General features: G+C 39.7%; 4 protein-coding genes across 4 annotated transcripts; 3 read left to right on the top strand and 1 right to left on the bottom strand.

Annotated features, from left to right (window-relative positions):
- Window positions 1-1,043: 1,043 nt before the first annotated feature.
- On the top strand, window positions 1,044-6,464 carry LOC124639629 (collagenase-like). Its single transcript, XM_047177069.1, has 8 exons — window positions 1,044-1,094; window positions 1,624-1,672; window positions 1,956-2,112; window positions 2,710-2,876; window positions 3,088-3,195; window positions 4,666-4,814; window positions 5,334-5,442; window positions 6,282-6,464. The coding sequence occupies exons 1-8, from the start codon at window positions 1,044-1,046 to the stop codon at window positions 6,389-6,391; spliced, it is 900 nt and encodes a 299-aa protein (XP_047033025.1). The 3' UTR covers window positions 6,392-6,464.
- A 954-nt stretch (window positions 6,465-7,418) lies between these two features.
- LOC124639530 (collagenase-like) lies at window positions 7,419-10,973 on the top strand. Its single transcript, XM_047176946.1, has 8 exons — window positions 7,419-7,497; window positions 8,010-8,058; window positions 8,601-8,766; window positions 9,166-9,332; window positions 9,563-9,670; window positions 9,847-9,995; window positions 10,338-10,446; window positions 10,652-10,973. Exons 1-8 carry the CDS (start codon window positions 7,447-7,449, stop codon window positions 10,930-10,932), a joined length of 1,080 nt encoding a protein of 359 aa, XP_047032902.1. The 5' UTR covers window positions 7,419-7,446; the 3' UTR covers window positions 10,933-10,973.
- A 468-nt stretch (window positions 10,974-11,441) lies between these two features.
- On the top strand, window positions 11,442-22,276 carry LOC124639529 (collagenase-like). Its single transcript, XM_047176945.1, has 8 exons — window positions 11,442-11,551; window positions 12,820-12,868; window positions 13,250-13,418; window positions 19,093-19,259; window positions 19,618-19,725; window positions 20,848-20,996; window positions 21,340-21,448; window positions 21,783-22,276. Exons 1-8 carry the CDS (start codon window positions 11,501-11,503, stop codon window positions 22,058-22,060), a joined length of 1,080 nt encoding a protein of 359 aa, XP_047032901.1. The 5' UTR covers window positions 11,442-11,500; the 3' UTR covers window positions 22,061-22,276.
- LOC124639528 (hsp70-binding protein 1) lies at window positions 22,087-26,243 on the bottom strand. The gene is made up of 6 exons (XM_047176944.1): window positions 25,608-26,243; window positions 25,442-25,519; window positions 25,138-25,330; window positions 24,260-24,478; window positions 23,709-23,864; window positions 22,087-23,352 (listed from the first exon to the last, which is right to left on the bottom strand). The coding sequence occupies exons 1-6, from the start codon at window positions 25,764-25,766 to the stop codon at window positions 23,063-23,065; spliced, it is 1,095 nt and encodes a 364-aa protein (XP_047032900.1). The 5' UTR covers window positions 25,767-26,243; the 3' UTR covers window positions 22,087-23,062.
- Window positions 26,244-26,475: the final 232 nt, after the last annotated feature.

Below are 26,475 nucleotides of genomic sequence, written 5' to 3'. Positions count from 1 at the left end.
ATGACGGAACACGACGGTTTTTAGTCAGTAAGAGTCTGACACTTTCTGCAGACGCAATAGTGGAGTAGGCATTCGACGCAGAAGAAGGAAGCGTAGCTTTTCTCAATTTGTATAATCTGGTTTTTGAAATAACTGTATTTTCGCAGACAACTGCTTGAAGTTAAGTTAAATCTAACAGCTAGCTCTTTAACTAAACAATGCCATTTGATAACATCCAGACGCGGTTTGATTGAACGGCAATTTCAAAAGTAGTCGTGGCGTTGACTACGAACTACGGGCTACGTCGCGTAGCGTGCTTCCTATGATGCGTAGGCGAAAGGAATGGACTGTGAATATCCACACCCTTCTTTGAGGCAACACCTGATTCTCACCTGTTACGCACCACTTAAAGATTAATGACTAAAGTATAAAGTTAATTGTCCATAACATTCACGGCTGACTAGTCTGCAGATATCTTGTCACACTTCGTTGATAATCTTTGACAAAACAAACCTACCTGTTCTATTCTTCCTGTTGAATGAATCTAAAAACAAAATTCCAGGTTTATTGATCATTATCTGCATCTAATTGATGAATACCGAAAGGGTTGATCGATCCTAACGTTCAGAAAAGCTTCGTCGGTCCATGGAAGGGTGATTATCTTCTCTCTCTTAATAAGTCTATCATCATAATAAGTATAGTCTCTATAATAGTGATAGTCAAATGGAGATGTCTGACAACCAGTCTTACAATGGGTGTCGTGTTGCCAAGGTAACTGAGATGAGGAGATCATATAGGCTGTCGCTTCATGTAAAGGACTGATACTTAGATGCATCCCATAAAATAGATGTTAGGTAGATGATGCAGGTGTTTGGACTATTTTGAGATCCTAACGGCAGATAAGCCACTCAAATTATCGTCAAAAACAATATGAAATTAAGCGTGAAGCTAAAAATATTGTAATTAATCAGTTCCCGATAATATTTATCTGTTAAGCCGCTAGCAAGGAGGCAAGATGTACATAAATAGCCAGGAAGACCAGTAATGCTGGTTGTGTGCTCAAGATGGTTCAGCTATACATCTTTGGATTGCTTCTCGCAGTCGGATTCCTTCAGGTAAGTACACATACTACTGCCACCTTTATATACCCTAGGACATTGGACTAGGTCAGGAATAATTAGGGACCTAATAGTACCATCTTTGCTGGGCCAAAACCATCGTCCCGGAAACTTCGCATCGTATTCTCTCTCTCTCTCTCTCTATTTAAAAAAAGGAAGTCAACTTCAAAAAATACTGAAAGGGACAAACACCAAAGGGACTGCCCACATAGCCCTGCGGATAACCTCGTTAAAATCTTTCAGTTAATTGAAATTTTATGTAAAAATCTATATCATATCGGTCCAATCGAGTGCATTACTACTGCAGTATACCCAGTTGTAAATACACCTGTAACGACAACCGCAGATGCATATCGTTGCTATCTAATCAAGAACATACGATGCATTCATCATAATCAAAACGACTATCGGCGCAGTAACGAAAATACTGTTATGTAATTTGACATTTATGCCATCTTGATCAAATCACTAAAACAACGATTACTTACATAATACATAATGTATGTGAATACTTTTATTTTTTCAGGCTAGTCCTGTCGACTCCGAACTTGCTTATATCGAAGATATTCGCAGTGGTAAGATCATTATCATCATCGTTTCTTACTCCTTAGTCTGATCTCAAAAATCTCTTATTAAAAACGTTTAAAAGCTTTCGCCAGCGGTCACCCACATTCCATAGTAACCTCCGTGCACACAAATAAAAAGTTACCATAGCCTTCTTCGATGGACTATGGATTCGAGGAACTATGCAACACTAATAGGATTTTCAAATCGGACCTGTAGTTCCTGATCCTTCAAATAAACTCTTCGGCATTATAACATTAATACATACTTACGACCACACATAATTCTCTTCAGCTTCCCCAAGAATCGTAGGCGGCTGGGAGGCCAAAGATGGACAGTTCCCGTACACCGTGAGCATCCGCATGGTAGGACCTACTGGTGGTGTCGGCGCTTGTACCGGGTCCATCCTCACCAACCAATGGATCCTTACTGCTGCCCATTGCCTTGCCAGGTATGTCAAGCACCATGTTTCATAAGTGACAATAAATTAAAGAACTATACCCAATGGATAGAACGCCTACAATAAGTCCGCCTTCATTTGTAAAATAAAAACACGTGTGCAAGAAGTAAATAATTAATATTAAAATAATTCTTACATACATAGTTACAAGTGAAGCTAATATAAGCGTGTTAATAAATAATATAAATTCTTGAAAGAGAAGAGCAACAAAAAGCAGCTAAACAGCTGATGTATAAAATCTCTTAGGCGCAGAGTATCGGTTAGGTATTGAATCATGAGAATCATGAATGTTGTGAGAACAACACACATGAGATATCGGCAAATCGGTTATTAAAAAGGGAAGTAAATGTCACATCTTCGTATCTAAACATACCTCTAATTCCAACAAAAAAATATATTTTTATATCCATCGATGACCATTCGTTATATTACCGCCTTGGTACCGTCTGAATCGATCACTCCACACCGATCCCCTCGAATCACATAAATGGAGTTACTATTTAATCGCTACCAGCTACCATTAGATGCTACCCCTTGCTGTCCTCGTGGTTTTGAATTCATTCAAATCAGCATTGCTATCATTTTCAGACGTTTCACGTACGTAGTCCGTCTGGGTCAGACCAATATCACTAAACCTGGTTATATGGTGGAGGCAACGGAGCGCTACATACATGAGGGTTACAACCAGGAGAGTACTGGAGTGCAGACTGAGGACATCGGCCTGCTGAAGCTGGACCATTATATTCCTTATGGAGGTTGGTATTACCTAGTACTCGTAAAGCCCAAGTTCTTGAACTATGAAAGAATGGTTTTGAGACATTCAAAGTTGACTCGGATTTAGTTTAGCTATTTCTACTGGTATCAATAATAATATTTCCTCTAGAAACGTGGTTTTTACCTTTACAAAAACTTGCAGCTTATTTCAGTATACCTATAGCTTCAAATTATAAACACCTTTATTTCCAGACTCCATCCAGCCCATCAGGATCCAGAGCAGCCAGCGTAAGAACGTGGAGTACGGCGATGTTCAGCTGACCCTCAGCGGCTACGGACGTACTGATGATTGGTGGGCCGGTATGTAAATATACTTCTATAATACGCCTGGTGATTAAATACGAATATGCTTACTCTCTGTAGCACGATTATAATTAAGTAAGCAAGATTAAAATGGAAGCTAATTCAATTCAGTCGTAAAAATGATAAAACTGTCACAATAACAATTGTAAAAAGCTAAGTTTCTTCAAAAGTTTTTCATACTAACAATGTAAAATAGGAAGGTATATATAATATTATCACTAATTACATATTAATTCTTTAATTAAACTAGCAGCATCGGTAACACCTAGTCGGTTGCCTCCGACTAGGTGCTCCATGCTGCTCTCCTCATCGCTGCCACTGCGGGGAAGCTGTCAACAGCCTCGGTCACCACGGCCTGTCGTGCAGCCGGAGTGCCGGCCGCATACCACGACATGCCAACATAAACGACGTGATCCGTCGCGCTCTTGTTGCCGTCGGCGTGCCAGCCGTACTCGAACCAAATGGCTTGGCACGCGACGATGGCAAGAGACCAGACGGCATGTCGCTATTTCCGTGGAAGGTGGGTAGGACTTTAGTGTGGGACGCGACATGCGTCGACACTCTTGCGCCATCTCACCTTCCCGGAACTGCATGTTGTGCTGGCTCCGCCGCTGCACAAGCAGAGAACCTCAAGCGGCGCAAATATAGTAACCTTATAGGCAATTACATGTTTGAGCCGTTTGGGGTTGAAACTCTGGGGCCGTGGGGTCCGAGGGCGCACCTTCTTGCCAGGGATATTTCCCAGCGCCTGGTTGACACTTCCCGGGACCCAAAGGCTGGCTTTTATTTCGCACAGAGGTTGAGCATTGCCATCCAACGTGGCAATGCTGCCAGTCTTTTGGGTACATTACCCAGTGACAGCGATGAGGAGCAATTTTTTGATGCACTGTATTAGTTTTAAGTTGTATATATATATATAAGTTTATTTTATTTTATTTTCAATTAAGGCGAGGAAGTGGTCAACAATAATTCCATAACCGGCACGCGCATCTAAGGCGCCAAAAGGGGTCGGAGCGTCTGAGCGGGGCGAGGATAACAATACGCGCGCTAGCTTATAACTAAAAGTCGTAAGCGACAAAATGGTTTTGTAATTTTAATATTTAGAAATGATAATTTAATAAAAATTCCTTCGGTCCAATCGGTCCCGTTTGCCCATAATATGTGAATCTCTTTTTAAAAAGAGGTATGTTTGATATATTTTTCTCTGTTATAAAAGTTACCTAATCATGTTTCTACAACTAACAAAATAAGGCTTATATCATGAACTTTCAGGTAACCAAGTTGTATTTTGATCCGTTTTGTATTTACTGAGAAAAATTGACATCCTTGGCGCCAAAAATTCCAATTCGTCCTCTTAATGTAAATATGTATATTGTGAATAAATAAACACACCTTACATCGGTAACATAATCACCCTCTCCAAAAAAAACTGAACATTTAACTAACCTTTTATCTTCACTATTCCAGGTGGCATAGTCCCAGACATCCTGTACTGGACATACCAGCGCGGTATGACGCAGCAGGAGTGCAGGACCTGGTACCCCAACAGCCAGGTCATCAACGTGCAGACCATCTGCTCGCAGTACTATGATGATCCCAGCCAGAACCCTTGCACGGTAAGAACCCGATGAGAAGCAGTCATCTGGAGCTCCATTCAGCTAATTTAACTTGAACGACATACCAATTGATATCCAACTGAGATCCAATCACGACTCAATTACGATAGAAGCGTATGTGGCATTCCGCTATTTTTTCTGTGATTCAATAATGAATCATATTGTCTGCAAATAATTTACGATTGCAATATGATTATAGAGCAGACTGCCCTATAGATCAAATGGCAGTCCAATATCAAACCAGTGAAATGTCATTTAAATACGAACGGTCTTATATTAGCAGCAGAATGCCCGATAAGGTTAAAACTGCTATTGAGATTGTTATCCAATTGTCATCAGTCCCCTGATGAATTAAAAAATAAAATTTCACAACAAAAAGCAATGACAAGACTTACCGAGACTAAAATATTTCTCGATCCAAACTACGCTTATTATAATTGAGGAAAAATATAAGTAAACATCACCCACTGATTGTTAATGCTGAAACTGAAATTTAACCCCATTGTCCGCATATTTCAGGGTGACAGCGGTGGTCCCCTCACCATGGTGGACGTGGACGGCAAGGTGACGCAGGTCGGCATCATGAGCTTCGGCTCACAGCGCGGTTGTAACACGCCCAACCCACAAGGTAAAATAGTAAAACCACGGAACAGAAAAATAAGTAAAACTACTATATATACTAAAGTATGGCCACTACGCCTTTTATTATATGGTTTCCCTATAATACGATATGTAATATATGCTTAACTATCGCAAACATGTTGTTGCACGTCATTTAAACAAATAATGGAATATTTAGTTGCAAGTTCTTTAAACGTAATCTTAAGCTTTTTTTACTATTTTTCTTTTTCATGTCGTGGTGGCCTAGTGGGTAAAGGACCAACCTCTCAAGTATGAGGGCGCGGGTTCGATCCCATGTCAGGCAAATACCAATGCAACTTTTCTAAGTTTGTATGTACTTTCTTAGTATATCTTAGACACCATTGACTGTGTTTCGGATGGCACGTTAAACTGTAGGTCCCGGCTGTCATTGAACATCCTTGGCAGTCGTTACGGGTAGTCAGAAGCCAGTAAGTCTGACACCAGTCTAACCAAGGGGTATCGGGTTGCCCGGGTAACTGGGTTGAGGAGGTCAGATAGGCAGTCGCTTCTTGTAAAGCACTGGTACTCAGCTGAATCCGGTTAAACTGGTAGCCGACCCCAACATGATTGGGAAAAAGGCTCGGAGGATGATGATTTCTTTTGCACATAGTTAACTCCGCTTTTACGCAATCTCTTTCTAAAACTGTGTGAAATCGATGTGGAAATCTACTGACGGTCTTTCCCGGGTATCTTTCCCTTATCAAGCCGTGTTACAGTTCGGATAGAATAAAAAAACTTATGCTATAACACCTGCTATTACAGAATAACAGAATATGATACAATTTGTTTACAACAATATCTCATACAACATTATGTATTTTCCAGGTTTTGTCCGCCCGGACTACTACCAGGATTGGATAGAGAAGCAGACTGGCATCAGCTTTGACTGGGATGTCGAAGAGTTGGAGAGCTTGCAAAACAATGTGTTAGCATAAAAATAGCTTAAATTACCTATTAACATTGTAAATACAATAAAATACAGACGAACAAAAAAGGAAGCGAGTAACAATTCAAAACAATTATTGTGCAGTTTTATTTCAATCCTTGTTAATTGTAAGGCTACGAAATAGTTGGATATAGCATTCTTTGAAACACGGCCATGTCCGTTAACATAAACAAAATTGACAGGCAGTCCACCTTGACAGCGGAATAACGAAATTTGAGAACACAGAAAGAACCGCAATTTGTTAATTTGTTGTTTTAGCATAATTTTTTTTTTAAGCTACGTAGCTAACGAACTAGTTACGGGAAGAAGTTCCCCGGGACGCAAATAAAACCGCGGGGAATAACTGGAATAATATTATGAAATATTGAAAAACAAACATGAGTCAACAGGTAACATAGATACATACTTAGTACCTTGGGAAAACACAGCTTTATCTTAGGCTGTTGTGTCGGGTAAACCGAGGTGGTATTACCCCCGATATTATCAGTTCGTCAATAATTCAATCAATTGATGAGACTAACCTAACTAACATTGATGACATGTGGCCACCATGTTGCTTGAATATTTTGGGATAAGTCCTGAATTGTTAACCTAGGAGAATTTAATATTTCTTTATTGTATTTTTAATTATTCTGAGTGGTAAGTCCTCAGAAAAATTGTGTTTAGAATCATTAGTATTGTTAACTGGAAACATTCCTTAGAGTTTTTTTAAGTTCAGTAATATTTTAATATCGTATTTTAGCTTTAATAAGTCCAGATAAAGATTTATATTTCTCCTTACCATATACAGAAACCCTTTAGCTATTTCTAGTATGTAATCATCATTGGTGTTTCTTAAACGAAACAGTCAATTTTTCATGAAGTTTGCTGAACCACCAATGCTGAAATACCCAATTCTACGGACTTACCTATATTTTTAATTAAATCGTTTATCATAATCCGAGATAAAGATAGAATACTTGTTATCAAATAATACGAGTTTTCGTTACAGATATAATGTAATTAATCAGGGTGGTAGTGACCACTCTTTGGGTGTCTCGCAAAATGGTGACTGCTTACGTGCTGACTCTTTTCTTCGTGTTCGGATATGCCCAGGTAAGGGTCGTGGAAAAATGTGTTTTAAGTGAATTTGAAAGAAAGTTATCTTAGAGTGTGAATTGTGAGGTTCTTAAAAAAATAACGTCAATGGGAGGAATAAGTCCCATATTAGATTTTTGTTAGAATTTAGAACCTAATAAGTAGTACACATCGTTTTTGTAAATCCTATTGGGTTTGCTTCTTATTATGGAACATAGGCAAGCAATTTAGAACGTTCTGATAATATAGGGGCGAAATTTTGTAATAGTACATTATACTATGTACCTATTCCCAGCAAAGTTGCACATTTGTAGCACTTAGACGTAAGCTTAAATAACTGTAGAGCCGAATATGTAAATGCGTCGTAATCATGAAGTAGTCCCACGGTGGGCGCCACTAAGCTCCTTTAAAGTGAGTACTTAACAGAATGCCGTTTTCAGTGACGCAATGGAAGTTTCTATGTGAATAGTGAATATATTATGCAGTACATCCTGTACATCTTCTTAACTTGAATTTGTCTTATGTTTTAGGGCCAGATAGTTACTGGAGAGCCGGCAATTATCGAGGACATAAGAGATGGTAAGGAGCTTTATATCAATCACATCCACACTTGTTCTTTTGTTATTTTCTACAAATATGTCACCTCAAACAGTTAATTGCTTTTCTCAAAAGTTACAGGCTATCTAAGCCTCATTGCTATCATTGATTTTTAACCTTCAACGATAGAAAAATCTCCTGATCTGATAACTAATTAAGGAAAATCCTACACTTTCGGCATTTCCCCTGATATCAAATTAATGCCTGAATTAAATAGTGAGAGGTGATTGATATGACGTTAGGTACTACTGCAGTCTCACTAAAATGAGTGTGTTTCCTTAACTTCTTCATACGGCAATAGTTGAACCATTCTTGATTAATCCTACACATCAGAATAAGTAGTTCCCTCAGGAATCGGTTAAAATTCATAAGCAAATTATGCTTTGCATATACATACCTTATTTAGAGACCAAACTGTGACAAATAACTATCAATTTCAACGCTTTTTTCAACCGACTTCCCCTTAAAATCGAACCGTTTGTTGCTCGATTTTCTTTTAACCTCCAATTTTCGCCACGTTACAGCTCAGTCATCAGCAGCGAGGATCGTGGCAGGTCTGCCGGCTGCGGAGGGCCAGATCCCGTACCAGTGCAGCGTCCGCATGGTGAACGGTACCGGCAGCGTATTCTCTTGTGGCTGCTCCCTGATAGATAATAAATGGGTCCTCACTGCAGCACATTGTTTGGCCAAGTGAGTTTTTTTTAAGTATTTTTAATCTGTTGATTTCTGACACTTAAGTGAATATTAATAGCCTTGCGAATCATCTGTAAAAGTATACTAAAGTAAAGTATAGTAAATGTATTTAAATACTTTTAATCTGTAAAAATTCGTCACGTCGAGTGTCGCTTTCTTTGCATGCAGATAGAAGCCATGCCAAGTCATGCTACATAGAAGTCATCGAGCACATTTTCAAACCTAACTAATAACTTCATCTAACGACACATTTTTTAGTTTTCAAAGCCAGGAAATAATTTATTCATATTTATAATCAATCAATCAAACTGAATATAACATAACCTGCCTTCAAACCACCACTTCTGCCAATTAATAGAATTGCTTATGATTACAAACTCATGTTATTCTTCACAGCCGCTTCTCCTTCGTGGTCCGTTTCGGCGTGATCAACGTGACGCGTCCGGAGATCATGGTGGAGTCTTCTCACAAGTACATCCATCCGGAGTACGATGAGGTCAGGGCTGGAGTGCAGACTGCTGACCTTGCGCTGCTGGGACTTGACCACTACATACCGTACTCTGGTTAGTTGCTGAACTGTATTTAAAATGCAGTAAAAAGACAACGACACTAAATTTGAATTAAGTTTCTACTCAATTTACTGCTGTAAGTAGAAAAAAACTGCTATCAAGAAAGGAAAGCTTACTTAATAAATAAAAGACCATCTCTACAGTTTTTTATGATTTAGAAAGTGTGGCCTCTTTTCACATATGCAAAAAAAGTAGAATCTGATAATAATTTTCTGTTTCCTTAGCCAACGTGCAGCCATCCCGTCTGATGAGCAGTAAGCAGAAGAACGTCAACTTCCACGGAGTCCCCATGGTGGTCAGCGGTTTTGGACGCACCGACGATCTCTGGAACGGTTAGTTCCTTTATAACGTCTTATTTGTATCATATTGTGTAGTACTTCCTAATTTAAATTAGACGGCGATCAACTATCGGGGTTTTCTAATTACTTTGCGAGCAGGTATGGTTCTTGTAATGGAGAAAGTAACCCGTGTGACAAATAAAAATTAATGTCCTTCAACATATTTCCAGGTGGTGCCGCTTCCGAAATCCTCCTGTGGGCTCCTCAGAGGGGTGTATCCAACGAGCAGTGTCGTTTGTGGTATCCTTTCAGCACGGTCATCCAGGAGCAAACCATCTGCTCTGGATACTTTGACAACCCCTCGCAGTCTTCTTGCCAGGTAAATAATTATTCAGTTATCAGTTCACCCCATGCCTTTAAGAATCAAAAAGAACTAAGATAAAAACTAATTTGTTATTTAATTGTGTTTTGTATAGAAAACCAGTGTAGCTCTACTTTGTACATACGTTAATGTAATGTAAAACAATATGTACTTACCTATGTTAGTTACTTAGTATACATAAGTTTCTTAAATATATTTTTATGAATATGATCCTCTAAACCGTTTACGATTTATCTGTAGAATCCTTAAGAATCTTCTTTCTTTTACTTCAACATTCGAGCTTACCGCTCCCGAGGAAAAACTGCTTAACTAACTTGGCAAACTTGTCTTTTTAATCAGGGTGACAGCGGTGGCCCGCTGACTATCATTGACGCGGACGGCAAGCGCACTCAAGTCGGCATCGTTAGCTTTGGATCAAATGCTGGATGCAACACACCCATCCCCTCTGGTGAGTACATCAACTAACTCTGATATTCCCTAAGAATAATGGGATTATAATTATAATATTCATGCCTATTGTCGGCCACGACAGCTGTAGACTCTTAAGGAGTTCAGCTAGCTGCGCAGAGCGTTTGGTGCACTAGCATTGGCTCGTTATATTCCCTCGCAAAAAGAGGTGAGAAATTCAACTCATCATCCTTCATCTTTGTCAGGTTACGTGCGCCCCGGCCACTACCACGACTGGTTCACCGAGGTGACCGGCATCAACTTCGACTGGGACAGCGACGCCATCATCCCTGGCAGCAGCGAGAGCTCTTCCTCTGAGAGCAGCGAGCCTTCCTCCGAGAGCAGCGAATCTTCTTCCGAGGAGGACTCTGCAAATCCCCCCGCCTGCGAGGAGGATGGTTCCAACCCATCTTCCGAGGAGGTCGTCGATAGCCCCCCCTCTGAAGAGGAAGAGGCTCTCGAACAAGTTCGCGTTGTAGAGTATTAATTATGTGAAAGGGACAAATAAAAGTGATTTTGCGACAAAAACGTTGATTGCTTTCATTTCGTATTCTATCTATTCATATTTCGTCAGGATGCGTAGGTGATGTACCTTCACAGACTCTTATTCTAGCTGCATCCGACAAATGCAAAGACTGCCACAATGACTGCCACGATGAATGAGATTTTATGAATGGTTTCATGTAGTTCATCAGTTTTCTTGTACAATAAATTATATTCTATGCTAATTTATTATGCCTACTATCTATCAAACAAAGGTAGGTACGATCTATACTTAGATAGTTCACAATCTTTGGGAATCCTAGATAAGTCATCATAAATCACAATCTTCGGAGATTCCCAATTCCCACACGAAAGTTTGGCGACCCTACTCAGACGAAATCCGTTTTCAGTAACATCTACAGAAATTAATCAGTTTAACACGTATTAATTATTTATATCGTAAGTCTCGTTGATTACAATATGATAATCACTTAATTCTAATGTAAGATAGGGATAAGTTAATATAATAATTGGTACATTACAAGTCGTCACTCGCCAAAGGAACGTCCAAGATGGCGGCCGCGTACTTTTTGGGACTTTTATTCGTTTTGGGATATGTGCAGGTGAGACTTCATTTTACTCATTTATTGAAGGGAATTTTATTAGGAATTCCTGATCCCAGATTGTAGTTCTTCAGAATCTCAAAATCTGAAATAATCACGCCCTTGTTGGTACCTATAGTGATCGTAAGCGCCATTGATGTGAGCAGGGTCTCTGTTCGATTCCCGGGTCGCGATGTAATTGCTTATATGGTTTTAAAAAAAAACAATAAACAGGCAAGAGTCTGGAAGATAGTAGTGTTACATCCCTGTAGCTGAGAAGCTCTGTCTGTAGTATTGTAATAATATTTACGTTTATTTAACGACAGCTTTGACCGTTCGTTTTAAATTGTTGCTTGCAATCGTCAGAATCATAACCTAAAACTTGCGAGGTGATTAAATCTACAGCAGCAAATGATTGTTCACTTTAGGCATCTAGTCGAGGATTTACCAACGATAAAATGTAATCTTACTTAGTTCAGTAATCCGCATTTCCGTTCATCATTAGGCTTTGTAGTTGAAGTCATATCAATTAGTCCATCTTATCTAAATGCAGTTTTTCGAACTTATTTTTAGCTAATCTTTATCTTATAAGCTATTGTGCAACCTGGTTAAAAGAATACATATAATTAGACCCTAAAGAGTACTGCCACACCACAACTTAATTAGATAATCATTGCCAAATATGCAGTATGTCCATTTGCATCATATTAATTGGTTTTTAAATATTCTCCTCTCTGCTATGCTTTTGGTGGTCTTTTGGTCTACCAACTAATCGTCTAAACGACGGTTAACTACCAAGACCTCCTAACTGACATATTTTAACCAATTGGTTTTTTCGCGGATTCTATTCAAAAATATTGTATCTCATCCAATAGAAAAATCTTCTATTTATAATTCGTAATATTTCGGGTATTTTTACAATCATGGAATTATCTACTAACTTTACGAGCGCGGACTTTGGTGGCTTTTTTGTGCCTCTACTGAAAAGTTTTGACATATTGAGTTAGGAGTTCTTGGTGGTTAACCGTCGTAATGCCATTTTCAGCCATTAGGTACAGCACATAGGTACATACCTAATACGTTAGAAAAACATTCACTATTCGATAAAAAATAATAGGTGCTAATCTAATTACCTAAATACCTAGTCAAGCGTTGTAATTACACTGATTTAACAAGATAAGGCTATCTATTGATTACAAATTAATTTACGTAAATACAAAATGCCTGCTCATTCTCTACCTGCCTACAGTTGTTGCAAAACAAACTTATATAACGTTGTGTAATTTCAGGGAGGGCTACTGAATGCCGACCCTGCCATCATTGAGGACTTGAGAGATGGTAAGTATATGATAAAAAAAAGAGTAAATAGCACCGACGTACATTACCTAAGTAGTATTGTATTTCACTGAAAGAACTGACTAGGTACTTGAAAAAAATTAGATTTGGAGATGTGACAACAAAAAAAAACAGAAATGAAAACTACGACTTCGTAGCATGAAAATGACTACGCCGTAGTCAGGCGTAGCACTGGTAATATATTAAACCCTAACTGTATAAGTATCACAAAATCCCGCCCCAAAATAAGCCAAAAGGCGGACAAAATTTTGTGTCCCTGTTTGTTTCGAAACAAAATCTGGAATTAATTTCTACGCAACTACTCGCGCACCATTCACAAAGTTCGAGATTGGGGAACTATACATATGTATTTCCTTTCCCCAGCTGAGATCTCATCAGGCTCCAGGATCGTGGCCGGCTGGCCGGCGGTGGAGGGCCAGATCCCGTACCAGGGCAGTCTCCGCATGGTGAGCGCCATCGGAGGAGTCAGCTCGTGCGGGTGCTCCCTCATCCACAACAAATGGGTGCTGACTGCTGCTCACTGCCTGGCTAAGTAAATAATATGTACATGTCGGAGGCGTCATCAGGATGGCACTATCGTCCGACATCAGTTAGGGTAATCAAGCAAAGAGATAACTCAAAGAAACTCAAAACTCAAACAAACTAAAAACTCAAACGTTTATTCAAATTAGTCAGAACAAAAGACAGCCCCCAAAACGCCCGCCCTTCGCCACTTCCTATGTGTTTTGGCTTGGGGAGAAGAAGTGGCGGAACAAACTCCCCAGCAACACATGTCTGTCTGTTAGGTTAGAAGAACCATTACAATACAAAAATTATAAGACACTACAATTAGTTTAGGTACTACAACGCTAGGCAATAACACTAGGACACTACACGTAACGAAAGGCAGTAACGCGACAACTCCACGAAGACTCGACGAAGCCTCGACCAAGACTCGATCAAGACTGAACCAAGACTGAGCTCCGCGGACGCCACGCTGACCGCCACCACTCTGCCAAGCGCGCCAAAATGTTGTTTCACCGGAAACGCCACCAGAGGGCGCGCTTGCGTGACGTTTAGTGTCCGTACTATTGACAGTCTCCGACACGGCCATCCTGCGTAGACCCACGTCCTCGTGGGTTAATCTGCAACAACACAAACACAACACAGTATGCACAGTACAGCCTCGGCCACTCCTGACCACAACAGTAACTCTCGATCTTTGTTTTACGCTCTTACTTCTCTCAAGGAAATGAAACAAACTTCAAATGGCCTCAATTAGGTCTTTAACAAACAATCTAGGTGACAACTAGTTCTCAAAAGCTATACCCAGAGCAACCGAGTACTAAACTCTCACAAGCAACAAATCAAACTACATTTAATTGGGAAATGATCAATGAAAAGAAAGAAAATAATCGTTTCATTACAATAATTCAGAATCAAAATTAGGAAACTCAAAGTAAAACCGATCACTGCCTCTTACAAGAGACAATAAACTCTAAACTGATAAATTAAAACAAAACATTTAAGCTCTACATGTGACCATGGCTACACTTAGCCCAGTAACCTCCAGTTACTCTTTACTCTTTACTGCGAACCTCACATAGGAACGCCGAGTCTACCCTGGACTCATTGGTTTCCACTGAAACCCGACCTCCGCCAGAGCTGACTGCTTACCGCGTACTCACGGACTACTCACTGAGCAGACGCCGATTTCTACTGAGCTACGGCTACACGACAGCCTCTGGTACGGTCCGATCATCATGCAAACTCAAACACTCCTCAATATCATAACTACTTCGTTCCATCTCAATTTCATCAGTGATACTTTGATTTTCCGGCCTATCAAGTGCGAATTGATTTTTAATTAGAATCAAATTTTATTTTGTGTACAATAAAGAATAATAAGAAAGCATTGATAATTAATAATCTAAAACACAAGTGACAGAATACAAGTCACAAATTATTCCTCAAAATCAGTCACGACTATGGACCAGCTCAATAATTCAAAGTTACAACATTTAATTGGTTATCGTGAAGTTTGTCTGGTCAATTTAAACATTTTCAATGAAATAGAATGCTTTCACCTTGTGTGATGACATGCGATGTCCTGGCCTGTCGCAACTCATACGGCCTCCACGACAAATCCGGGGGAGGATGACGCTCCAAACAGCAACTGCAGCGCACCTCGCCCGCCGCTTGACTAGTAGACCTCGTCCTGTTCTCCAGGCTCGGTTCACCTTAGATTATATCTGTAAAGCTAGAAATAAAAAGTGCTTAGGCAACCGATAAATATTGACAACATATGGGTCAGCAACAAACCTTCTCGTTATGTAAGATAGTAAGACCTACACACATGTTACAGATTTAAAGAATAGCAATCACTATTCAAATGAAGAAACTAGATACATTAAATGCTAAGCACGAAATCAAAGAAAGATCGAATTGCTAGTCAGACTCAACTTGTAAATTACAAAATCATTACAGCTACGGTTGTCATTCACATCTACGCCTTCTACTTGATAGGCTTCACATAACCGTCGTGTCCCTTAACCGAGCTCTCAGCCCATCCTGGCCTCCTAGGGACCACAACCACAACCACAGTGACATGACACCAACTGTACCACTGATGTATACGGATCTCTTCCTGGTCACCCCGATGCCGTCACACAGGCCAACGGGTCTCTTCCAAGTCACCCCGATACCCATCATAGGTACAGCTTAACACAACGAAATTACAGAGTAGGTGAATGTAACACCTTACCAAAATCTATAGTCTGATGCACAATTCAATCAAATGACGCAAAACTGAAATATTCTAATTTAAGGTTTTAATTGATAAACAGAAACCAAGTCATCCCTGTGACCAAACATAAGGTACACACTTCAGCCATCCTTGTGACAAGTGTTCAACGGCAGTCATCTCTGTGACTTCCAACGTAACAGTCAATCAACCCTGTGATTGAAGCGCAACACACAAGCATACACACATGTCAACCCTGTGAACCTAGCTTTCATCATCTACGATTTCATTAATTAAAAAAAAAAAACTACCATCATTAATCACACATCAACATCTCAACACATATCGTGATTCTACACAGTGCCTCCATCAAGCACGCAAATCAACATACATAACGCCTCCATCAAGCGCTATCTGGTTTGAGACCAAATAGAACCAAACGATCAGCCGAAACCACCTAATACCACCAGCTATATCTATGCTGGCCGTTTGAAGAGGTTGAGACCGGGCTCTCTGCGGCTCTGAAGGAACGAGACTGCTGCTACAAGGAAAACACCCTAACACCCAATCCTGCCAAAACTCACGTCTTGTGCCTACCATCTACGCAACCGCACGGCTAACCACGAGATAGATGTCGCTTGGAGAGCCGTACGTATCGCGCACATGAACTGCCCAAGGTCCCTGGGCGTAAACCTGGATAGGGCACTGACGTGTAACACCAACTGCGAATATGTCAAAAAAAAAGGTGAATTCGAGTAACAACGAGTAGTCGCGTTACACAGTGGAAAGTTGCTCGACCTGATTTCATACCACCCGTAGAACGACTCCCATCAGTCATGAATTAGCGTGTCCCGTATGGAAGTCCCTAACAGACTACGTACACCAGTCGGCAGATGCAAGGATAATCTATCTAGGTAAGGCTATGCTGACGACAGCAGATTGCCGCACCACAACCACAAACAATGCTGCCTAATGTGCCCCAACACCTGCAAATTAAAAGATCTTCTTGCCGCCACTGACATTACGTTAACGTCAGAAGCGACATTTACGTGCTCTCCGATGCACGAGTGAACTAATCCTCAATCCCCAGACTAAAGGCTGCTTTGTGAAAGTTTCTAAAACCCACAAAGCGATTTCGTCCCGACCCGGGAATCGAACCCAAGACCTCGTATATAGCAGTCACGCTTGCGACCACTAGGCCAACGAGTCAGTCAAACAGTACAATGTACAATGACAAGCCACAATAAAATTGGATTGATCTCACCATGTTTATCATTCAGGCGTCTCTTAACATCTCTGTGCATAGTGCCTCGTGTATGGTTATGCTGAAATCCGGCGCGCAGTAGAATCCAGGCGTCGCGCTCGCGAACAACACAGCGACGAACTAGCAGACTAGACTCCTTTCACTCGAAGCAGGGGGAGGCTCACGGGATTATCACATGCAAAAGAATTTGGAAATCGGTTAATTTTATCACAACATTTTCATAACAACTATGATAATATTGCTATCATGGCATAAATCTAATTTCACTGATTGACGATTTTCCCAGCAATGCAATTCATGAAGGTCACGTGAACAGTATGTCAGAACATTATCACATTCGGATTAAAACAAACCTAACAGTAGCTTTATAACGAAGCTTGTGGCAATGAATGCTCCCTGAACCCAGGCGGTTCATAACCAACAATAATCAGCGAGACAGACTGCCTTTCAAATTTAAAAATGTCGTAAAACAAATAACGTCAACATAAAGCAAAAATGGATCGGTCTCACCAGGTTTCCACTCAACGCCTCAACGCGCATGACGATCGCACATCGCTATGGCGCGCAGTACAGCAAGGCTTTCGCGGACGTGAAGCCACGGAGATGCACGAGCACCAACACTCCGAACTCACGATGACACGTTGGGCTCCTGGCAGGCAGCTGGAATGCTCCGCAGTAATTTTGTCGCCAGATTGCACAATAACCACCGTCATTGTTGAAACATGAAAAAAAAGACAGATTCGGTTAATTTTCTAGCATACCCTCAATAACTAGCTTGACATGTAACAATGGAAAACGATACCATTACCATAACCGTGGTTACCATACTTGTACCTTTGCTGAAATTCTTAATAATTCTTCTACCACAAACTCCATTTCAAATTATCGACGTTACATTTTTTTTTTTGTTAGTGGGTAGAAATTTATCTTCGCATGGCGAATTCGAAACGCATGTGGGCATTCAGATTGCATCCCACTTCTGATGTCGGAGGCGTCATCAGGATGGCACTATCGTCCGACATCAGTTAGGGTAATCAAGCAAAGAGATAACTCAAAGAAACTCAAAACTCAAACAAACTAAAAACTCAAACGTTTATTCAAATTAGTCAGAACAAAAGACAGCCCCCAAAACGCCCGCCCTTCGCCACTTCCTATGTGTTTTGGCTTGGGGAGAAGAAGTGGCGGAACAAACTCCCCAGCAACACATGTCTGTCTGTTAGGTTAGAAGAACCATTACAATACAAAAATTATAAGACACTACAATTAGTTTAGGTACTACAACGCTAGGCAATAACACTAGGACACTACACGTAACGAAAGGCAGTAACGCGACAACTCCACGAAGACTCGACGAAGCCTCGACCAAGACTCGATCAAGACTGAACCAAGACTGAGCTCCGCGGACGCCACGCTGACCGCCACCACTCTGCCAAGCGCGCCAAAATGTTGTTTCACCGGAAACGCCACCAGAGGGCGCGCTTGCGTGACGTTTAGTGTCCGTACTATTGACAGTCTCCGACATACATATTTGCTGTATGGGCTTCTGGTCCAATTTTTTGGATTTCCATATGATCCGATAAGATTGGAAATTGATTTTGCACTGTAATGCAAAGTTCAAAAATAGAATAGTAGTAATGTCGTCATCGAACCGGACATGAGTCAACACAACTCAACTAAAACTGCTAAAAACAGTTTCTATAAACATAAGTTTTTTTCTAAATCTAATAAGCCGTTTTAAATATTATGTACACACAATCTGGACTCAATATTGTGTGAAATTACAAAATTAATTAACCTTATGAAAAAACGTAATGAAAAAAATAATCCTTATACATAGGTTCTAAGAGCTTCCATCTGCTGAAAATCTTCCCATTATCACGATAACTAGAGGAAAATAAGCTTATCTTTGGGAATTACCTACTTTCCAACAGCATTAAAAATAATTAGTGAAGTCATAATCACGCTTAACGCGATAAGAATTAGGTATTTTGGAATCTTAATTCCTATGTACCTATTTATATTAAGACACATCCGCTGATTATTGAAACTCAAAAATAAAGTTTCTTGCATGTTATAACCCGACATAGGTATCATGCAAGGATGTTATCCAAATGCTATGATGACATAGACATAATGTATACACCTTTGGGACCTCCTTGTCACCGCCACACATTTCAATAGTAGATATGACCATAACCAATTCACCTTCTTTCTTCACAGCCGTATCACCTTCGTAGTCCGTTTCGGTCTGACCAACCTGACCCGCCCCGAGATCCTGGTGGAGTCTGCCAACAAGTACATCCACCCCGACTACGATGAGATCAGGGCTGGAGTGCAGACTGCTGACCTTGCTCTCGTCGGGCTTGATCACCACATCGAATACTCCGGTAAGTGGAAAGAACAGCATTCTACAGGAAAAAACAAAGGGGAATATGACGAAAATATTGGAGACTGATGAATTAAAAGACTGTTGCTTACTGCACTGTCGTTTGCTGTTAACTGATAACTCATTTAGCTTCTTATTAAAATATCCAGCTACTTGAAAATAAAAGAGCCAGATAACTACCCTGAAATCTTTAGTCTGCTCTAAAACCTGAGACACATGATGATGCACAAACATTGTCGACATGTCATTCTCACATTGAAGAAAAGGACAAAATGTAGAAGACCCCTTTATGTTGTCTTGTCGGGGAACTTGAGCTCTAGTCTGTACTAAAACGTAATGAATCATTTATCGTTCCTCAGCCAACGTGCAGCCATCCCGTCTAATGAGCAGCGCCCAGAAGAACATCAACTACGAAGGAATCCAGATGATTGTCAGCGGCTTCGGACGTACCGACGATCTGTGGAACGGTCAGCACCTACATATATTCTAATTTTGGAAATGATACAGCATTATAAATATATAAATACTTATGGGTAGTAGGTGCCTATTCTGGATCAGAAAGTAGGTAGTTCGGGAAGCGAGTGAATCCGCTGGCGGCTACTATATAGTTAACTAGCCATTTTCCCGCGGTTTCACCCGCGTCCCGTGGGAGCTACTGCCCGCACCGGGATAAAATATAGCCTATGTTACTCGCAGATAATATAGCTTTCTAATGATGAAAGAATATTTAAAATCGGTCCAGTAGTTTTTGAGTTTATCCATTACAACCAAACAAACAAAGTTTTCCTCGTTATAATATGCTTATGCAAACCTTAATCTTTCCTATAATCGACTATGGTGATATTTGCTACTATGACCTGAATGCAGATCTGCTCAATAAACTCGACCGGCTTCTCAACAATTGCATTCGATTCGTTTTTAATCTTCGCAAGTACGATCATGTGTCAGCGTATCGAGCGCAACTTAAATGGCTACCGATAAGACAACGACGTGTGATGAGGGCATTAACTACTCTTTTTTCTATACTTTATACCCCGTCTTCACCTTCCTATTTAACCTCTCACTTTCAGTATGTGTGTTCTCAGCATAACAAAAATCTCCGCTCCTCTAATAATCGTCTTCTTCACTGCCCTGCTCACCGTTCAGACATTATTCACTCTTCCTTCTTTATGAAATCTATTCTTCTCTGGAATGAGCTACCTCTGGAGGTCAGGATGGTAAATAGTCGACACACTTTTAAAATGAAACTGCGAAATCGCATCCATGGCAAGTTGGCGGAATCATTAGAGTAGTTCATTTTTCTTACCATCTTCTCCTACATTCTCCTGGATACAGTTGTACATATATATAATATTTATATTCTTCTAATTTTTTATTATCTTCCACTGATGCTCAAATTGTGTTGCACCTACCACTTCTATTTCACCACCACCCTAAGGTAGACTGGCAGAGAACGCCTAAGGCGTTAAGTCCGCCGTTGTACAATGTGCAAAAAGTATTTTAAATAAATAAATAAATATTAGTATAGATGTAGATTAATAACATCAATAACAAATTATTCATCAGTCTTAAAACTCTTATCTCTCCAGGTGGTGCTGCCTCTGAAATCCTCCTGTGGGTGTACCAGCGCGGTGTCTCCAACGAAGAGTGCTTGAGATGGTACCCTACAAGCCAGGTCATCAAGGAAGAGACCATCTGCGCTGGCTACTGGGACAACCCCTCTCAGTCTTCTTGCCAGGTACCTAACATAATTTCTATTGCAGATTTTAGAAGCTCTACAATAGTATTCAATCGTTGTGGAGTATGGAGTTTAGGGTACCGATATTCTTTTGTCAATTTTATGCCAACTTACCCGTCCGTGAATAAGCATGTCGAAGTCGAGGTACGAGGCCTTTTTGAATGGGAAATTATCAAAAGATACCTCCCACTGCGGGTTAGCTGCGTCAGAGAGTGTCAGACTCTAACTAAAACTCATCTTGTTTCGAACAATCCCTCAGCCCCGGAAGGTACGAGGTCTTTGTCAGTATGCACTCTTTTATCATAAGTACTATTTTTTTAAATACTTGTGTTTTAATTCCCAGGGTGACAGCGGTGGCCCTCTGACCATCATTGACGCTGACGGTGAACGCACTCAAGTCGGTATCGTGAGCTTCGGATCCACTGCTGGATGCAACAGCCCCTTCCCCTCAGGTAAGCTACTCCGTACCTTCATAACTTCTCTGATCTTCTGTATAACTGTCAGTCAGTGACTGTTACATAACTTTTCATTGTAGCATATTCGTTAGATCCTCTGGCTATAACAAAATTCCTTCCTTAGTTGGTCTCTTTATTCTTGTATCAATTTGATTCTCTATCTGTTTTGATTATTAACGTTTACCTACCTACCATTCCAAGTGGTCACTGAACTGGTGTACCTTGCCTACCACTCCCAAAGTTCCTTTTGAAGTTATATATTTATTTATTTATTTATATATATGTTATATAATATAATATATATGTATAATGTTCTAATCTTGTTTCTCAGGTTACGTGCGCCCCGGCCACTACCACGACTGGTTCACCGAGGTGACCGGCATCAACTTCGACTGGGACAGCGATGCCATCATCCCTGGAAGCAGCGAGAGCTCTTCCTCTGAGAGCAGCGAGCCTTCCTCCGAGAGCAGCGAATCTTCTTCCGAGGAGGACGATGCCAACCCATCTTCTGAGGAGGACGGCTCCAACCCATCTTCCGAGGAGGACGCCGGCAGCCCCCCCTCTGAAGAGGAAGAGGCTCCCGAGAAAGTCCGCGTTGTTGAGTACTAAATAGGTTGAAGTTGTGAAAATAAAAAAGATAAATCATTTATGACGTTCCATGTTTGAAATAAGCATGATAGAGGTCAGTGTAAGCATGTCTATTAAATCTTGTATGTGAGAAAATACCAATGCTACAACAATTCTAGCTGAAAAAAGTGTCAAAATATGTATGTGCTAACACCTTTGTAATTTTCATAAATAAAACCAACTTTTACAACTTAAAAACTTTATTATTTACATAGTTAAGTCGCTGTTATTATTCTTGTTAATATAAAGCTGTAACTTTTGTGTGCGATAGCTAAAAATACAATAAATACTCTTGATGTTGCATATAATATGCAATCTTCATTAGAGATGATGTTAAAGATGTAGTTTTGCTGTTACCGTTAAAAAAATGAATTTGCTTGTTCATGACAGCCATATTTTATGTAGACGCTTGAAATATTCTTATTTTTAAAATTGATATTTCTTTAAAATGGTGTCATTAAATGCTGATTGGAATATGGATTATATTTCGAACGAATTCAAAATAAATTATCAGGTACTTGCTTATAAATGCTAGTAGGCAGTTCATCACTGTATATTCAAACTTTCAGAGAAAAAATAATAAACTGACAATCACATTCGAGAATGAGAACACAGATATCAAAAATTAAAATTCCACTAAATTAAGCTATTTCGATATAAAACCCTGCAGCTTCTCAAACAGGCTGGAAGCGCTGACATTTACAACTAAGTCATTCATTTACACCTGCAAAACAATATTTACAAGTAAACTGAGTTTTGTCTGCATACTAAATTAATTATATTCACAAATGGTCGCACCAATTTCATAATCCGTACGCAAACTTTTACATAATTCGTAGTTAAATAAGAGAAAAAAATTCACCAATGCATAATTTGCATTGTATAGTATACCAAGTTACCGCAATCAGACACGTTTTAGCGCCTTCTTATGAACATAATAATTTAGTACAAAAACAACACAATTAAACTACACAAGACTTAAAACTATCTTATAGCCTGGTTGTTCACAGTACTACCAAATACATGCAGTAATACATCTTGACAATACTCTTTTTCTTCAGTGAATCTATCATCACTCAGTTCCGGTCTACTTAGATGGTTTTCTAGTATTTTCTTAAGGTTAGACCTAGGCTCCCTACATTGCTTCAGAACAGTGGCATCGTTGCTTGTCACTAGGACTTGTAAAATGCTCAGTAAGTGCTCCGTACTCTCGTCTCGATTTTCTTGGATCTTGGCAATTATTATCGTCACTATATTTTGTTTGATGAATTGTTCTGAAAATGAGATAAAACGGCTTTTAGAATGATGTTCTTATCAGAACTAGGGGTTCAACATTTTTAATTTCTCAATAACAATCTTTCTATTCATTTTAAATCAGATGTAAACTTTTACCGTTTTACGGAAACATTAACAAACTGAAGTAAATCAGTAGTAATTAATTTCGTTTTTATTCTTACGATTAAAATTTGGCTAAGGCTAAACCAGTCAAGGACAATTATTTTATAAAGCGAAACATCAACAGAGCAAAGTTAATCTTAATCCATTAAACAAACCAAGAAAGAATACACATAACACGTACATTATTGATACAGAGAGTATAAATTCAAGTTATATAAAAAAATAGTCTTACTTTTCGCTTCAGGATAATGCTGGCAGAAATATCTGATGAGGAAGGCAGCCTTAGTCTTAGCAGCGGGTTCAGGAGCACTGAGTACTGCAACCAGGGTGCTGCAGCCACCCTGAGCAATCAGCTCGCGACAGGCTGGCTCGAACTCGCGAGTTGAACCTGAGAAATTAAATTAAATAGTCAGATTGCGAATTTAAAAAGTGGTCTTTTCTATACTATTACTATTCAGAGGTAAAGTTTGTGAGTTTGTTGAAGTTCTGGATATATTCAACCAATTTTGTGAATTTTTATCAACTACTTGGAAAGATAAATTATTTGAAAAATAATAGAGGTCATTGGTATGTGGTTAAAAACAGGCAACAATGCATTATTGATAACTGATAACTACATATATACAAAAAAAAAGGATCATGTAAATCTGCCAATAAACCTCAAAGTAATCGATGTACATAATATGGAAAAAAAAAACATATGGGCCGAATTGAGAACATCCTCCTTTTTGGGAAGTCGGTAAAAAACTATACGACAGCACTATTTACTAAGGTAGTACTCACATGATATAGCATAGAGACACTTGGTGAGCGTATGCCCCTGTTCCGTCTGCACTAGATTCAGCAACACATGTAGCAGGCCACACTCCAACGCCCGGGTCTGACAATACGGGTTGTTCTGACACAGCGTGCCCAACACAGCACTGGCTCTCTCTCTTATTTCTGCATTCTTACTGCTGTAACATATTGGGAACATGGCGAAACCTCCCATCTTGTGGAAATCTGAAATTTTAAGTTTATAAAGTTACTCATTTGTGACAGTAATTTGTGTATTAGAGGAGTATGATATCAGATTTAATGTTAACTAGCACCCAGATGTCGTGGAGGACTTTGTCTCAATAAATAATTAGTGATTATTTAGTACTCCATACTTTCTCTTGTAGAAAACTCATGTAAACTATTTAATTCTCACAGCTTTATGGTCTTCTAAAAGAAGCAATCAAATTTTAAACTACACTAGGACCATTATGTTTTGGAGACCAGGTAGTGTGAACATCAACTTGTGTCATAAAATTTACATAATGCCTGCCTGATAATATATGGATGTTTATTAACACCTCTGTTCACATCCTCCTCCTCCAAGCCTTTTTCTCAACTATGTTGGGATTGGCTTCCAGTCTAACCGGATTCAGCTGAGTACCAGTGCTTTACAAGGAGCCATCCGAAACACAGTCATTGGTTTCTAAGATATACTTAGAAAGTACATACAAACTTAGAAAAGTTGCATTGATGTTTGCCTGACCTGGAATCGAACCCGCACCCTCATACTTGAGAGGTTAGTTCTTTACCCACTAGGCCACAACAACCCCTGTTCACAATAGTTCACATAGAAGGTAGTAATTTGTAATCCTAAAGTCAAAAGATATAGAATGAATTCTTACCATTAGCCACATCAATATTATCAACATGATCCAGTAACACAGTGAAAGAGTTCTTCACTTCATCGGGCAGCTGATCCTCCATCTTAATGTGATTCATCTTGACCGAGTTTGTCAGAACTTTGATGGCATTATCAAGTACCTCTGTCACATTCACTGTCAAACTTCTCAATGCTTCCTCTAGGAATTGTCGCCTCTGTAATGCATGATGTAATATTTTTAGATATTGAACATTTAAATCTTATATTAATAATGGTATATGTACTCTATGTACAAAATTATAATTAATATAATTGACTTTACCAACCTCTTCATCCATTCGTAGATCTGCATTTCCTGGGGCATCTTGAGCCTGTGTTGCTTCCATAGCATACTTCAAAAGACCCTGAAAAAGCCATGAATACGTTGTAAGTTACATTACGGGAATAAAAATCAAACATGTGTTACTTGTCATTTAAGAATTAATATGTTACCTGTAAACTTCTGGGTGCTCTAGGTTGTATAGATACATGTGAAGCCTCATGGCTGGCGACAGCTGAATTAGACTGCAGTGGAGCACTTTGTACAGGGAGCAACTGGCCTGCCCTACCAGAATTATGACTCGTCCGGGACGGTGAATTACTTGATTCCATTTCTTATGTACTTTTTCTTTCAGTACGAATAAAACTTCACATAAACAGACAATAATCCGCTCAATGTGTGTAACGCTACTAATGATGTAAACACAAATCACTATGCTTTTATTCCGCGCAATGAATCACCGAGCAAAGTTCTAGAAAAAATAAGTAAAATCGAGAACTTGAGCGAAGATAACCACAAATCCGAAACCTCATTGACAGCTGAAATGTCAAACTGACATGACAGTCATGATTTGTGACATTGACTATCAGTTGTCAAATGTAACAATGCGACTAGAGCAAAGTCTTTTAGCTTAAAACTTTTTATTTTTAATATACACTGGGGAGTGAAAGTTAAGACTTGATGTAGATGACGCTATAATCGACTGTTCCTTGTTTCTTGAAATTGCCGACATCCGTTTTTTTTTTTTCGTTTCCAACTTCACGTCGTTGTCGCGTTCAACGGTCATTAATGCATGTCACACGTTGACGACGCGTCATCGCAGCGTCAACGCTGCGCAGACATGACGTTGACATAAACGCTTGTAAAACGCCAGTGGAATAACGACCTTAATGATGAAGTTGTACATCGGCGTGTCACATTTTAAAAGATCAAACCAATCCACGTTTCAAAAAGCCTATTTCTGGTGACAAGTTACCGAATAGAACTTACTTACTTTTTATGATATCCTGGGAGACCCTCCATCCTAGTTAAATTGATTCC

This window comes from Helicoverpa zea, chromosome 19, assembly GCF_022581195.2.
Source record: "Helicoverpa zea isolate HzStark_Cry1AcR chromosome 19, ilHelZeax1.1, whole genome shotgun sequence".
NCBI lineage: Eukaryota > Metazoa > Arthropoda > Insecta > Lepidoptera > Noctuidae > Helicoverpa > Helicoverpa zea.
The sequence above is the reverse complement of the archived record's forward strand: the minus strand, read 5'-3'. Positions and strand labels throughout refer to the sequence as shown.